The 15438-nt window shown below is 47.2% G+C and overlaps 1 protein-coding gene across 1 annotated transcript; it reads right to left on the reverse strand.

Annotated features, from left to right (window-relative positions):
• Window positions 1-5555: 5555 nt before the first annotated feature.
• LOC117861318 (uncharacterized) lies at window positions 5556-13385 on the reverse strand. The gene is made up of 3 exons (XM_034744850.2): window positions 13167-13385; window positions 12861-13057; window positions 5556-5994 (listed from the first exon to the last, which is right to left on the reverse strand). The coding sequence occupies exons 1-3, from the start codon at window positions 13278-13280 to the stop codon at window positions 5706-5708; spliced, it is 600 nt and encodes a 199-aa protein (XP_034600741.1). The 5' UTR covers window positions 13281-13385; the 3' UTR covers window positions 5556-5705.
• Between the last annotated feature and the right edge of the window lie 2053 nt (window positions 13386-15438).

Below are 15438 nucleotides of genomic sequence, written 5' to 3' on the forward strand. Positions count from 1 at the left end.
CGCCAAGTCTACGAGAGTCCTCTTTCAACTCCGCATTCTCGACCTTGACCTTTTTCATCTCCAGGGACATAGCCGCAATAGTCGCTTCAAGTGAAGCCACCTTCTTCGCAAGCTCCACAGCTGACTTCTCGCTCTTGACAAGCCAATCCCGTGTAATCATAGACGAATAAGACATCTGCAAAATCCAAACCAAAACATCAGACCAAGTCACAGCAGACGCAACAAAGCTAGTGAACTTCACAAGCATCATCAAATCAACCAGTAGCCATGCCTTCTTCACGAGGTTAGCCTCCAAGTTCAAAAGCTCCTCCGAGCTCATCGACTTCACAGATTGCTGGAAATCTGCAAATCAAGCATACAATCATAAGTACACCACAACAACAACGAAGTCCACAAACAACACTCACTCACAAGCAGCCATTACCTTCATACCCCCGCACCTCGACGGCGACTGGAACAATCTCTTTCCCCCTACCCGAAGCCACCGCCCTCGCTTTCTCCATCTTCTTTGAAACTTCGGCATCTGCACAGCGCTTGTAATCCTCACCCTCCTTCCCCCAGTACAAAATTAGGTTATGTGGATTATAAACCCTACCTTCGGCGCACGTTGCTAGAACCTCCGTGCGCCCGCTCAAGCCCAGACCTTCGTTAAGCCCTTGCAGACCGGCCGGCAACCTCTCACCTACATCATAACATTTAACTTTCAGCCTTACATGATCCTCACAACTAACCTAGCCAACCTCCCCCATAGTTGCCTCCAAATCCTTCAAAAATGACGCCGAAGCCTGCCCGCAATCAAAGAACCGAAGCTTCGACAAAACCACCTCTACATGCTTACCAGATCTAATAGCCTCGGCACTAGCACCCTTAGAATCAGAAGAGAACACGTCCACAAGCTTCGCCTTTTCGGCAGCTACCCTCTCCTCACGCTTCTCGGTTTCAACCAAAAGAGCCTTTGAGCTTATGGAAAAAGGTACAATATTGTTGCTGGCCCCCGAAGGTGCATCGGCCTTAGCACCCGGCACGATGACGCGTGTGAAACGAGGCTTGTTAGCCCCTTTTTTAGTCCGAGCACAAGGACCTGTGGACGAAGGCGCATCTAAAGGAGGATGCACGAAAATAGGCACAACATATGCCGGCCTGCTCAAGTCAACAGACGAAGCCATCGACCCAGACGGCAGCACGGCAGACGAAGCTCCCGCGGTAGCATCTTTCCTCTTCTGCGCCTCCAAGTTAAGAGTTTTTTGCTTCGCCTTGGCGGCTGCTTGTGACTCAACAGCAAGTTTCACAGCGCGAGCAGAATCAAATTTCACCTTCTTCCTTTGCTCAGCACCACTACCCCAACGCCGCCTCTTACCCACAACCTCGGGACGAGGCGGCACTGCGATGTCAAGCAAGTCAAAAATCCGATTGACACGCCGCCCGTGTCTCACAACAGCCTCGAAAGAGCGCCTTTCGGGCTGGGTCACCGGACCTAAAATCTCATAAGCCATGTCTTCTACTGACTGTATGAACAAGTCGAAGTCGCCAACCTCGTCCTTGTTAAGCTCAAAACAAGGGAACGGCACAGTTTTCTCGCTCCAAGATACCTTCTTCTCAACGAGCTTAAGTGGTTTAGCAAAATCAGCAGACAAAGGCCACACTCGGGCAGCGATGTACTCCTCCACAAGATCACGCCCAGATATCAAGGGCCCAGCAACCCTATAGGCAGCTTCGCACTTCGTCACAAGGGCTGTCTGGATGAACGAAGGAGTTGTCAGCACGTCCATCAGCCCAAACTGCGCATAGAATGGAAATCCAGTGCCAAGATTGGCCATTTAAACTTTTACATAAAACCAATGCGTCAGCCATGTGTCGTCCCACTTGTTCCTCTGCGCGAAGGTAAGCTCCACCCTCAGCAGATTCCTCTTATCATTCTTCCGACGCGGCACGAAAGTACAACATCCAAAATGATTTTCGCAAACACCCTGGCCATCATCAGAATAAGTCCTCTTCTTCTGAATGTGAAGCTCATGTAACCTCGCGAACCCCTCCACATCAACGCTTCCACCAAACGTGCGCTGCACCCAATAGAACTTAGACAAGTTCACGACGGCGTTGGGGGTCAACTGATGCAGCCTAACACGATAGCGATCCAATATAACTGGCAGCTGCCTATTGCAAGGAAAACGAAGCCCCGCAGTAAACAGATCCCTAAAGACAACAGCCTCGCCGACCTCAGGCGTCGGAACTGCCTCGCGCCCGGGGGCTCTGCCCATTCCCTTAGGGAAAAAATTTCTCTCTTCAAAAAGTGTAATGTCTTGCGAGGTCACCTGGGAGCGCCCAAAATAAAGAGTAGGAATGCACGGAACCTTCCCCCCGACGGATGCCTTGGGCCTCACTTCAACCTCGACATCCTCCTCCTCCCCACCTTCTTCCTCGTCCGAGGATACGGCATGAACCTCGATTCTCGCTATACCTTTCGAGACTTACCCCTGTCCACCTTCGCCTTCGCCACCGTCAGAAGACCAATCTGGCGAACTGCTCCCCGAAGATCCCTCTTCTGCCGAAACTAGGCCATCCTTCGTATAGATTCGCTTCTTTAACCTTTTCCCCTCAGACTCGCCACTGCTCGAAGACACTGACTGCGAGGTAGGGCTGCCTCCACCACCACGGGCAACCTGAAGAGCCAACTCCTCTGAGGACATTGTCTACAGCTCTGCCTGGTGCTAACTGCCGCGAAAATGAAGTCAACACCCCACCAAGAAAACGGAGCCAACAAAACAGAACGAAGCCGCGCAACGAAGGCAAAAGTGGCAAAAAATGCAGCTCAAAAGCGACAGCGTAAAAAATGCCCCCCCCCCCCCCCCCCCCCCCCCCCCCCCCGCGACAAACCTTATATAGGCACGGTAAAAACCGCCTCGAAACATTAACCGCCACATAGAAAATGACCTTGATACCCTCACATAACAGCAAAACGCCTCGGCCCGCGCCGCCCTTCAGGGTGACGTTTTGGGGGTGTTTTTGGATTTTTCGCGGGATCGATCGACGGCGCCTCGGACCTCGCCCACAAAGGGGCTACTGTTGGGGACCGCCCCACAACACACCCTGAACGGCGCTGGTGGGGACCTTTCTCTCTGGATCGACTCCAACCTCATCGCTTTCCCCCTTTTACGAAGCTAATAAATGACCGAAGTTAATTATCACGAAGGTGTCTACTTTGTTGTTTTGCAGGCAAGGACTCGCGAAGTCAAATCCCTCGTGGAGCTTTCAACGATTTGGCTTCGGAAAGACTCCGAGACTAGAAGCCAAAGTTAGCTGACTTCGACCTCAAGAAGATGGGAAGTTTGCAGAAGCTTGCTCAGTTTCAACGAAGCTGAGGAATAAGGAAGAGGATAGTCAAGGCGGCCCTGGAACCACTTAATAGCAGGACGACTCCGTAATAAGAATCTAGTACGAGGTTGGATATGTAATTTTGCCGTGAAAGCGACATCTTGAATAGGAACCAAGTTACTGTCTTGTACGGAATATTCTTAGGATGTAGTAGTTAAGTATGGGTATAAGGGGATGTGAAAATGTAACTTTATGGCCCTATAAAGGGAGACGAACCATCCCCCCAGGAGGGCATTAATCATTGATAGGATAGCCACTGTAACGTTTGCCTGAACGGTTGTTGTCTTCGTTCGTCATAACATTCCTACTATTATTTGGGAGTACCCCAACACGTGTCAGGTGACGTAAGTGCATTTTAGTCAGGTTAATTTGGAGTGGTTCCTCCACATAAACACCATCATATCATATATTTTTTCACCACCGGATGTTTTATAACTTTTTGTTAAAACATCTTTTCACCTGAGGCTTCTTACCAACCCTACCGATTTCCAAAATCCCTATTGGGCGCGTCCGCACCGCAACCAACTACAGCGAACGGACACGCGTCGCCAAAGACTCACGCACGTGCGACCCTATCAGTTCGAGGCTTCGACCCTATATCCCCTTCCTTCAGACGGCGACCGCTCAAGGACTAGGATGGCCTGCGACAGGAGATGGATGGAGCGGCCGCGAGTGGGTGGCTGCCGGCCACTGCCGACGAATGTGGAGGGATTAGGGTTAGGGGTTTGGGGTTGTTGGGTTCGGGTGATTCCAATTGCCGACGGCCTTAGAGGATGGTCGGGGGCGGCGGCGGCCCGGCGGTGGTTGCAGGTTGCTGGGGGGCGAGGCCGGGCGGCGATGGCGCCGCCATCCGGGTGGTGAAGGATCACCGGTGGGCGGTGCCGACGGCGGGGGCGAATCACGGGAAGGGTGGGGTGGTGCCGCTGGGGTGGGAGGCGGGCGGAGCGGCACGGCGGAGCGGCAGCGTGGTCGCCGCCGGCCGCGAGCTGTGGTGGAGGCCGGCGGCGGCGGGGTGGTCTGGTGCAGGTCCATGCGGAGGGGGTTGTTGGAACATGGAAGAAAAAGAAAGAACGAAGGAAGAAGAACAGTAGAAGGACCGTTCAGTCGCCGCTAACTCGCGACGAACACGCGTCGACCAATGGCCCCCACCGATATCATAGTTTTAGTTGTTTAATACACAGTTCATAGTTTATGAGTTAAGTAGAAAAACATATGAACTGTGTATTAAACAGTTATGCAGATTATATTTTTCATATTGGAATTTTCAACAGCTCTCGGGCCTATATCGCGAAGTGAAATAAAGTGATAGAGCCGCGCCTGGTGTTGTGTTGGACTTCTAGTTGGCAAGATCAAATGCGTTTCTAATGCCCGCAATTATATTTTATTGCATGTTTCTATCTTGATGTGTAACCTGTACTAATCAACTGCTTTGTGTGTGCAATAAATGGCAGCACAGTACGTCCTTACATGTGTAATAGATGCTATTTATGTGGATGATTTAATGAAAATTTAGTACCTCTACGATTCTACCGTGCCGCGGAAACCAAGAACATCAAAGGGGCAAACCGATTGTTCAAAATTAATAAAAAAATCATAAGGATTTAAAGTTCAAATCCCACTCAAGTTTTTAGTAGATAAGAGCTCTAGACAAGTTCATGAACATGGATGAGAGCTCATGACAAGTTTATCGATCTAGATGAGAAGTCAGGATAAGTTTAGAGATGTGCATTTGAAAAAAATCAGACTGCGATAAGAACTTGTCCCGGGATAAGTTTAAACCATCAAGTATCGGAACCGGAATAAGAATTCAGGATAATTTATACAGTTTTGAAAGTATCGGAACCAGAATAAGAATTCAGGATAATTTTAAGGATCTAGGGTGAAATTTACTCTTTCGTAATTCTCTTACTACTTCCACCCGACGTACAGCTGCACGCCATTATGTGTGAAGAAAGGAACTCTTAAGCAGCCGTGATTCCGTGAACTCAATCAAAATATTTCCTTCATCCCAAATTACTATTCATTTTAACTTCTCTAGGTACATAGCATTTGCTACGTACCTAAACATAATATATATATCTAAGTACATAGCAAAAATTATGTACCTAGAAAAGCCAAAATGAATAGTAATTTGAGATGGGAGAAGTAACACTTTAGGCTACCACATCTCTACAGAGAGCTCGTGAACCATACAATAACATTACAGCGAATTTGATGCGTACGGTGTCGTTCACAGTGTGGAGAAACAACAGAGCTTCAGGCACAGGATATAAGTTTGCAGGTACAGAGTATGACAGCTAGTGCACAGACAGAGCAACAAGATGCCTGCTCACTCAGGGCCCAGGAACACCCTTATCAAGGCCATAATCCGTCATGCCCACGCCAACCTCGTTTTGGTGCTTCATGAACCCGCCGGTTGCAGCTTTCGAGTAACTCCAGTAGTAGACAAGGGATGCCACGAGGTTGATGATCATCATCGCAGCAGCAGCTGCGAAGACTCCCTTCCGAAGGGTGGCACAGGACACCAAATCGTGCTTCATATAGTAGCCTAAATACTTGGTGTGTTTTGCATTCCTCACTGATCCTCCTATGAGGCAAGCTTCCGCAACGAGGAATGTTGTCCTGGCAACAAGTAAAACACACTAATGAGAAGGGTGACAAAATTAGTTCCAAATGGCACTTTCAGATCACATAAAACCCAGCATGCACATGTTAACACAGGCACGCAAAGTGCCAAACCAAACTGAATTACTGGATTCAACCAACCTCCATATCTAACCTAATATATTAAAGTTTTCACATGGGTAAGAGCACTTGCTCACTTTTCAGGACAATTATAAGCTTATACTTTCCACCCAGTTCTGCAGAAGGCAGGCATATATTCTGGGAAGTTATGCTACAGGACACTAATATTTTGTAGGTCACAGAATATCTTGAGGGTGCTTTTTCCGCAGGACACAATTTAGTATCCTGCAACAAATATATGCTGTGCTGAAGGACACTAAATTGTGCCCAATAGCAAATGCACCAGAACGACAGTGTCCACTAGGTCCTGTCCAAGTTCCACGACAGTATCCTAGAGCAAAAGCGACGAAATAACAGTGTTTGTTATGGACACGGAAGACCTACTGGGCGCCAGGGACAAAAGGGGCCTAATTGGGCTGGCAGGCCCTATGGGCCCAATGGGTCCAGCAGGACCCCTGCGCCATGAGGCCACGCGGCACTGTTCTGTTCACACGTGAACAGTGCCCGCGGGTGCTGTGGCGGCGGCACCCTCAGGCAGCCGCCCCATATCTTGCACAGTAGATTAGGAATTAGGAAGGGTATATTAGGATGGCTTGCAAGCCAAGTAAGTTAGGGTTGCTTTGAGAACCAAGTCGTGTCCCCTGTATATAATAGAGGCCCCATGTACCAAATTAATCAACTAAGAATTAAGGGGTAAAACCCTAAGGTTCTCCAGCTCTCAGGCTTCGGCTCTCTCTCTCTCCTCCCCCTGCGCCCCACCCCCCCCCCCCCCCACCCCCCCACCCTGCGCCTTCACCATGGCTGCCGGCCACCCTCTCTAGTGCCCTAAACCCAAGGGGTAGCCTAAAACCCTAACATATGGTATCCAGAGACCAGGCTACCGATCTCCATAGGTACAAAGATCGTGGGGCTGCACATGGTTGGCTCGCCGCATTCTATAAGTAGGCGCCATTGGATCCACTACGAGGCAGCCAGCACGCAGAAGTTCATCTCAGGAACAGTACCGCACATCTGCAGATTTGAAGGGCGACACCAGCAACGACGCGGAGAATCAACCTGCTGCATCAACAACCTCCGCATCCGACACCCAGGCATCAACACCCAGGTCAGCCCTAAAATAATTGCAGATGCGTCTCTGGATCCTAGGCAATGGGATCAGATGAAGAGAGATGTGGATCAACTATTCTCCAGACTTGTTCCTGTTCAACAAGAGAAGGAACCAAAAGCATCCACTACGGCCAAATCTACAACTACGTTGTCAACATCTTTTTCCTCGACGACGTCTACATCACGGCCAGCATCCACTACAGCCAAATCTACAATTTCAACATCTTTTTCCTCGACAACGTCTACATCAACAGCCATGATCTCATCCGCTACACCTACATCAACGCCATTGCCAGCAGCAGCTACACCAACATTGGCTGTCAAGCCAAACGCATCTACCACAGCTTGCTGCATCACATCATCAGAAACGGCGTTTGATCCAGCGGAGCTGCCCATCAACGCTCCATCGGCAATGACCACAACACCATCACTCTGCATCGACAAAAACGGGGTCGTCAAAAGCATGCCGATCGCCAGCCCTCCCTCTGGGCTAAACACCCTCAGCACGGCCACATCTACAACAACGTCGTCACCACCCTCTTCCCCAATGACGACTACTATATCGACCGTGAGTACCACAACGACATGCTGCGCCACCTCCACATCTACATCGGCAACCTCTTCTACCGTGGATGCCTCCATCAAGGCATCATCTGCAGACGCTGCACCTTCAACACACTTAGGTGTTGCGCCTCTGGAGTTCTCCCCAAGATCATCAACGTCTCCAACCCCCATGCTGCTCAAGGACAACGGATCTACATCAACTCCATCAACACCGTCCTCCATCAACTCGGCGGTGCGACAACTACTAGCGAACCAACAATGCACGCCTACTCCGCCAACTCCAGTCACCAGCACGCCAGTTCCAACTGGCCAGGAGTTGACTGCCGGACGAGTTGCATTGGCAACCCCGGTAATCAGGAGCACGTCAGCGAGGAAGACGGCCGCTAAATCCTAGCGACCAACAACCTCAGTTGGCGCGACACATAGGGCAGGCGGCCCTATATCCTAGGTGCGCACAGACCGCCTGGTAGCACAGTGACACCTCAATCTCCCTGAGGCATCTACGGAGGGGCCCAGTAGAAAAACAACTCAGCGTGTTCAGGAGGAACACGGGATTGTTTCTCCATCAGCAAGCACCTCACCCTCCAATGGTGCATCATCGATAACAACGACCTCTGGAGCACCCCTGGTGGCTATCCAAGAGAACACGCCTTGGGCAAAGGGCCCTAGGACGGCGATTTCCACGGCTACATCGCCGACTCCTTCCTCCTTCGGCGACTCTCACAAACGGGAAGCATGCGCCACTAACCCATGTATAGTAAGGAGATACAGATGGCCAACTCGACCTCCTCCACCAAAACTGGCTGGGTTGATCCTTGGTCCACCCCCTGTCCTTCGACGACCACCAGTCTTCACAAGCTGGGCGCCACACTCAAAGCTCCCAGGGTGGTCAGCTCCCCGAAGAAGCACAACATTACCACATTAACGTCATCAACAGCAGAGTGTCTACAGACAGCAACCGGATGCCCATAAGACGACAGCATCCTTCAGCAATCGAACATCCTCAGATTCACAGCCGTTTGCACATAAGACGACAGCATTCTTCAGCAATCGGACATCCTCAGGTTCACAGCCGTTTGCACTATAAATTTAACGAAACTAAAGCAGTTTACAACAAAGCAACTCTCCGGCGACCCCAACTACAATGGTGAATGAAGGCGCCAACACTACTGAGCATTCAGACACGACCACACCTTTGTCAACAATAGCGACGTGTCCAACAACTACCCCAACGATGACTTCAGATGCATACAAGCAATGCTCCATCAACAACGTATGCAATTCAAGTTGGGATGATCGATTGCCCTCTTCCCACGCGATCAATGAGAGCAACAATGGGCCTCTCTATCCTTTTTATAGATGGGCGCACATATGAGCAAGACATTAGCAGCCGGAGTCACTGCATCATCAAGAGTAGCGACAACACCAACAACACGTCATCAGCAAACTGCCCTCGACATCGGCAACAAACTCCACGTCATCGACGACACCAACGAAACGATCCACTACATCAGCGACATCATCGTCATCGACACCCTGCTCGATTAACCTTTAGCACATCGGCGACTATGAATGCAGCACCAACTTCATCACCATCAACACGCAGGCGTCAACATCTACCTCAGCATCAACAAAGCCCCCGCGACAGCGTGTTGCACCGTCAGCAGCCTGAACACCTCCATACCGCTACTCACATGCAGCTCTTCACCAACATGGAGGTGATGACATCAAGGCACCACCCTATCTCAGCATCACCATGGGGTTACCTTGGGCAGCAACCATGGCCCCTACCTCGGCTTCAACAAGAGAGTTGTGGCATGACCATAGAGCCACAGGACCCACCCCCACTAGCAGGAATCGCATGGGCACCAGGGACAAAAGGGGCCTAACTAGGTCGGCAGGCCCTATGGGCCCAACGGGTCCAGCAGGACCCCTGCACTAGGAGGCCACGCGGCACTGTTCACGCGTGAGCAGTGCCCGCGAGTACTGTGGCGACGGCGCCCCCAAGCAGCCGCCCCATATCTTCCACAGTAGATAAGGAATTAGGAAGGGTCTAGATATTAGGATGGCTTGCAAGCCAAGCAAGTTAGGGTTCCTTGAGAACCAAGTCATGTCCCCTCTATATAATAGAGGCCCCATGTACCAAATTAATCAACTAAGAATTAAGGGGTAAAATCCCAAAGTTCTGCAACTCTCAGGCTTCAGCTCTCTCTCTCCTCCCCCTGCCCCTCCTCCCCCCCCCCCCCTGCGCCTTCACCATGGCCGCCGGCCAGCCTCTCCTCCCTCTCTAGTGCCCTAAACCCAAGGGGTAGCCTAAAACCCTAACAGTGTCCCATAACAAATTTTGCCTATTGCAAAAGTTAACCCTTCACAGCTACTGTTCTTAAAAAGAAAAAAACAGATATAAAAGGTATTTTGTCAAAAACTAGGCCAATTAGAAATGTTCTGGATAGACAAGGAAGATTAATTCAGACAAGATAAAAAAAATGAACACACAAATAAACTTGAGGCAATTCTCATAGCACAAGCATACTGAATTCTTTATACTGAAATAGTATCCAAGAAACTGTATGAAGCCAAGATAATGGTCTAAGAAACCAAAGAAATATTAATACATACTGGTAGATGGAAGTCTACCATCCAGGGATATAACATTCTATACTCAGAATCAGATGTGAGCAAACCAGAACAATCAGGTTTACAAATCACATATTGGGTTCACATGCCAAAGAGATACCAACTAGTGTGGATAATATCAAATCTGGAAAGTCCAAGTTCTGAATATAATTTTTTTTACGAAAGAACAAGGATTATGATAAAGCCTAAGCAGCTCCAGAGGGAGTAGTGGTGGAAGACGGGTGGCCGGGGCTTGAACCCCCGGCGGTGAGGCGCCGCGTCGTGGCGGCAAGCGATGAGCGAGCGAGGGCAACAGCCAGCACAACGGCAACAACTCTGTTGTATTGCTTAAGGAATAAGGAATATGATGACAATCGTTTTGGCTTATAATAGCTGAATCCCCAACTAACAAACCGAATAGCAAATCTCCTAACAAACCAGACTAATCTCTTAACAAAATACCAAAACAACCTAACAAACCCAATCTGCTAACTTGGAATGGGAGAAGCTCTCGGCGCCATGATAGTCACGCTTAGTTGTCGCCCCGATGCCGCTTGCCACATCGATGGAAGGTGATGCCAGTCATAACAGATTATGATTATTTCAAGTAAATTTCAGAGAAAACACTTATTTAATGATCATAGTGCAGAAAACCAACGTCGTGTTTGGCTGCTGGTGCTTCACCTCAGGCTTTATGGACACAAGGTTTCACAGAACCCCTCTTTACAGAACAGAACCCCTCCGTAAAGAACTGTGGATAGAGATCACCATTGGGTCAACAATTAAGGAAACCTAGAAAGTGGATCCCTCAGTTAAGGACTCAAGGGATACATTGGGTTGGTGGGATGCAGACAAACTTGATTAGGGCAGATTTTGTGAAACTTTTGAGATCTGGCTAAAACCTCAGATTCATTGGCACTAGCTAAGCAGGTTGATTAGGGTAGATTATGTGAAACTCTTGAAACAATTGAAATCTTCTATGACAGTTCTTGATTTCATAAAAATGCGTGCAGTACGAAACAACCAATGGTCATTAATATAGAATCAGCAGGCACCACCACCACCAGCAGTCCATGGCCCCCAGAAGAAAACGGTAGGAGCGTACATGATATGTTTATGGAATACTACTGAAAATAGCGCATAACTCGACTGCAATTGCAAAACCATAAAACAGGATCAAGTTGAGGTGGCTTGAGTCACAAAAATTATTAGTGTAAAAAGAAAATATCACTGTTGCGAAGATTGGCATCTCATAGTTTCCATATAGAGATGCATATTAATGGATAGTAAGATTTGTTAAAATTCTCAAGAAAACAATTGCAATTGCATACTGTACACTGAAATCTGTTTTTTTCAGTTTACCAATTCAACTATGGCAAGGCACCTTTGATACGTGCATTAAGCATCCCTCGCACATTCCTCGAAAAAGAACTATCTGAAGGGAAATCAAGGGCAGTCAATAACATGCAGACAGCAGGCATGTCACATACATATGAAATGCATTGCTAGGCAAAGAAGCTATATTGAGGAAAATGAAGATAGTATGCAATCTAGATAAATTTGGAGCAATAAATGCTAATCACTTTAGTGAAATATGCTGCCTAAAAAACATATTTAACAATGTCGGATAAAGTGATAGTACCCTTTTGTACTCAATGTGAATCTATGTGCTTCATGAAGAATTCAGCATTTGGGGCAAAGTGAAGATACAGGTCCATATAATTCAACCAGCAGAGTTTGACTTATCCACAGCATGAATTAACCAAATATCAGGTCGTTAAAGTATAAGCCATAGCAGGATTTCGAAACTAACATTTACAGGATTATCGAATGATTACATTGAAATTTGCTCGACATTTGCGAACGCTGGCCATACCAAAGCTACATAGCCTTTCCACTACTCTTGCAATAATGGAAGGGCCCAGACAAGTAAACAACACCACACCTATATCGTCAATCCATCCATCTATAGGCGCATTACACCTGTTCGTACATTGAAACAAGCAGATGCATCCTAAAATTTTTGCTAGCAAGGATCTAACAGAAGCATATTGTGTCTGAATCTTACAAAGAAAATAACAATTCTGTCAGTTAGCCAGGCAAGAACAACTATTGCTGAAAACATCCAAAACCTCCTACCCTTCGTCTCTTTAAATATCATAGGAGGCCTATATGCCTCCAAATCACGCACCCAAAAGGCAACCATGATGGCTACTCAACAAACAGATTCACATTTACAACACTCACATTCGCAAGCCTCTGCGCCTAATACTGGACCTAGCACCAAATGTCCCAATGTACCTAAATTGAACCAAATCTACCAATCAATCGACAATCTCTGGCCCGCATTATCATTCCATGACGCCACATTCACATCAAGGAAAGAAGAAGGAACGAGATAATGCGGGTTTCAGCCTTAGGTGCGGGTGAGCGGGTCTAGGGTTTAAGGCACGCACCAGGAAAGGACGAACGCGGCGACGGCGCAGCAGCGGGAGGAGAGCGCGGGGCCGAAGCAGAGGCACCGCGTGGCGGCGGTGACGATGGCCTGCTGGAGCAGGAGCACGAAGAAGGCGGAGACGCCGTACACCGTGGAGGCGTCGCTGTCGTAGAGGCAGTAGGAGCGGTCGTCGTACTCGTCCGGCACCACCTTCCCCTGCATCCAGTCAGCGAGCACGAAGATCTCAGCGACAGGAGCGCCGCTGGGGGGCGGAGGAAATGCAGGGGGGTCGAGAGGAGGAAGAGCCAGAAAAAGGGGCGCGTACGGTGCTGCGGCGGCGCTCGGCGCCCACGGCGAGGAGGAAGGCGAAGAGGTTGAGGAAGCAGATGAAGGCGCAGAAGCCTATGGAGGCCGGGCGCGAGGTCGCGAAGCCGCCCATCGGTTTCGAGCTCCGGCGGCGGCGGCAGCGCTCCGAGTCGGAGGGGAGCTCTCTCTCTTCACTGCAGTGGTGAGACCGTGAGAGTGGGAACGGGGCAGTAGAATTGGAGAATGCGCGGGGCCCGCTCGTCGGAACTTAGTATCCGCGTTTCGGGGTGGCTGTCTCCTGCGCGGCCAGCGTGTCAGGGACTTCTCTTCTTTGCTGTTTTCTAGGCTTTTCCACTATTTTTCTTTGATTGCTGAAACGGCTTTTTCCAGTTTTTTTCTTTATCTTTTAATTCTGTGGCTCTCAGAAGACTGGAGAGAATCTAGTGCTTCCATTCTACGGGGTTGTTTGTTTCTATAGCACCTCCTAAAATTCCTGTCGTATCGAATGTTTAGATACTAATTAATCGAATGTTTAGATACTAATTAGGAGTATTAAATATAGGTTAATTATAAAACTAATTACACGGACGGAGATTAATTTGCGAGACGAATCTATTAAGTCTAATTAGTCCATAATTTGACAATGTGATGCTACAGTAAACATATGCTAATGATGGATTAATTAGGCTTAATAGATTCGTCTCGTGAATTAGTCTCCATCTATGTAATTAGTTTTATAATTAGCTCATGTTTAATCCTCCTAATTAGCCTCCGAATATTTGATCTGACATAAATTTTACCTCTAGTGTTGTCACAATAAAAGTTACATTCAAAACATATGAAAACATCTAACTAAAAATTTGAATGAATAGATTCTAAATAATATATAATCTTTGAAAATATAAGATTATAAAAATCTGTGTAAGGAGAAAAAACACAAATCAACATGTCACAATAAAAGCGCCAATTGTGATGTTGTTTTTTATTTTATTTTCTTATTTACAATTTTTGTTAATATTAATTTTTGCATGCATATTGGTGATTACATGATCTATTCATCTATATTTGAATCCATTGAAATGCATCGCGTACTTTAAATGTAATTTTATTCGTTGGAGCTCAGGGGCACTTGAAGAGGTGGGAGCACTAAATATATTCTCGCTATAGATTAGGCTAAACTTTCCTAACACGCGTGGCTTGTTTCAAATACTTAAAGCCTCAATGCAAGTGTCATACCACATAGGCAAAAGTGATAACATGTCAAGTAATTTATGAGAAAAGAGAAGAATAGAGTTTTATGGGGATGAAACTTAGTGTACACAGTTACCAAAAGTATGAAACTGGAATGAAACTCCATTGAGAGGATTTGAGTGTCATCTACACACATTCATCAACTCTCGTTGGTCATTTAGATGAAATATTTAAATGATATGCTAACATATGAAATTGTGAAGTGAAACTTTGTATTGAGAGATCTTATTCCATTCATCAACTCAAGGATTAATATATGACATGGCACTCTTGGAAATCACACCACGAAACCTTGCACTGAGAATGACCTTAGTTAAAGTAATTATGCTGGAAAGAAAATAGGGTATTTTATTATAGATAGGACAGGAAAATTGATAGGAATGATCCGAATTATCCAATATTTGTATCATCTAAAATATAATTAATGGAATCCATGCTCACTTCAATTAATAAAAGTGGATACTACAAATGGATGTATCCCACACTACAAAATAGGTTCACATGTAGAGACACTATTTTTATCTTATAGAGGTATTTTATGGTGTCCTATAGAGTCATTTTTCAATATGTCATAGAGGTGCCACTACAGACGGTGTCCATACACTGCATTGCATAATACTCCACCTACTAGCCAACTCAACCTCACACTAATTGTTGCATATTTACTTAGTATAATTCTTATGAGTATGCCTTGATAGTCTAAGTAGTTGTTTATAGCATAATTTGGCTAGCTTGTTTATTTGATAGGTCAAATCATATTAAGTACCTTCACGTGAGGAAAAGATGGAAGCAAAAGGAAACAGCAAAGCATCCAGAGTCTTGAATGGTTGGATATCGTCGAGTGCAGCAAAATAATTCACGAAGGCCAAACAACAAGTATATTTGTGCAGAGCTTTGAATGGTTGAATGCCCTGATCATGGAAGGAGAGATTATGCATGCATAAAGGGTGGTGCTGGTAAATGAAGCAACTCATACGAAGATTTCCATTATGGTGTGATTAGCATGTGGCCGGAATTTTTTATTGTTGCATTCACTAGTA

The sequence above is a fragment of the Setaria viridis genome, chromosome 6 (assembly GCF_005286985.2).
Source record: "Setaria viridis chromosome 6, Setaria_viridis_v4.0, whole genome shotgun sequence".
Classification (NCBI taxonomy): domain Eukaryota; kingdom Viridiplantae; phylum Streptophyta; class Magnoliopsida; order Poales; family Poaceae; genus Setaria; species Setaria viridis.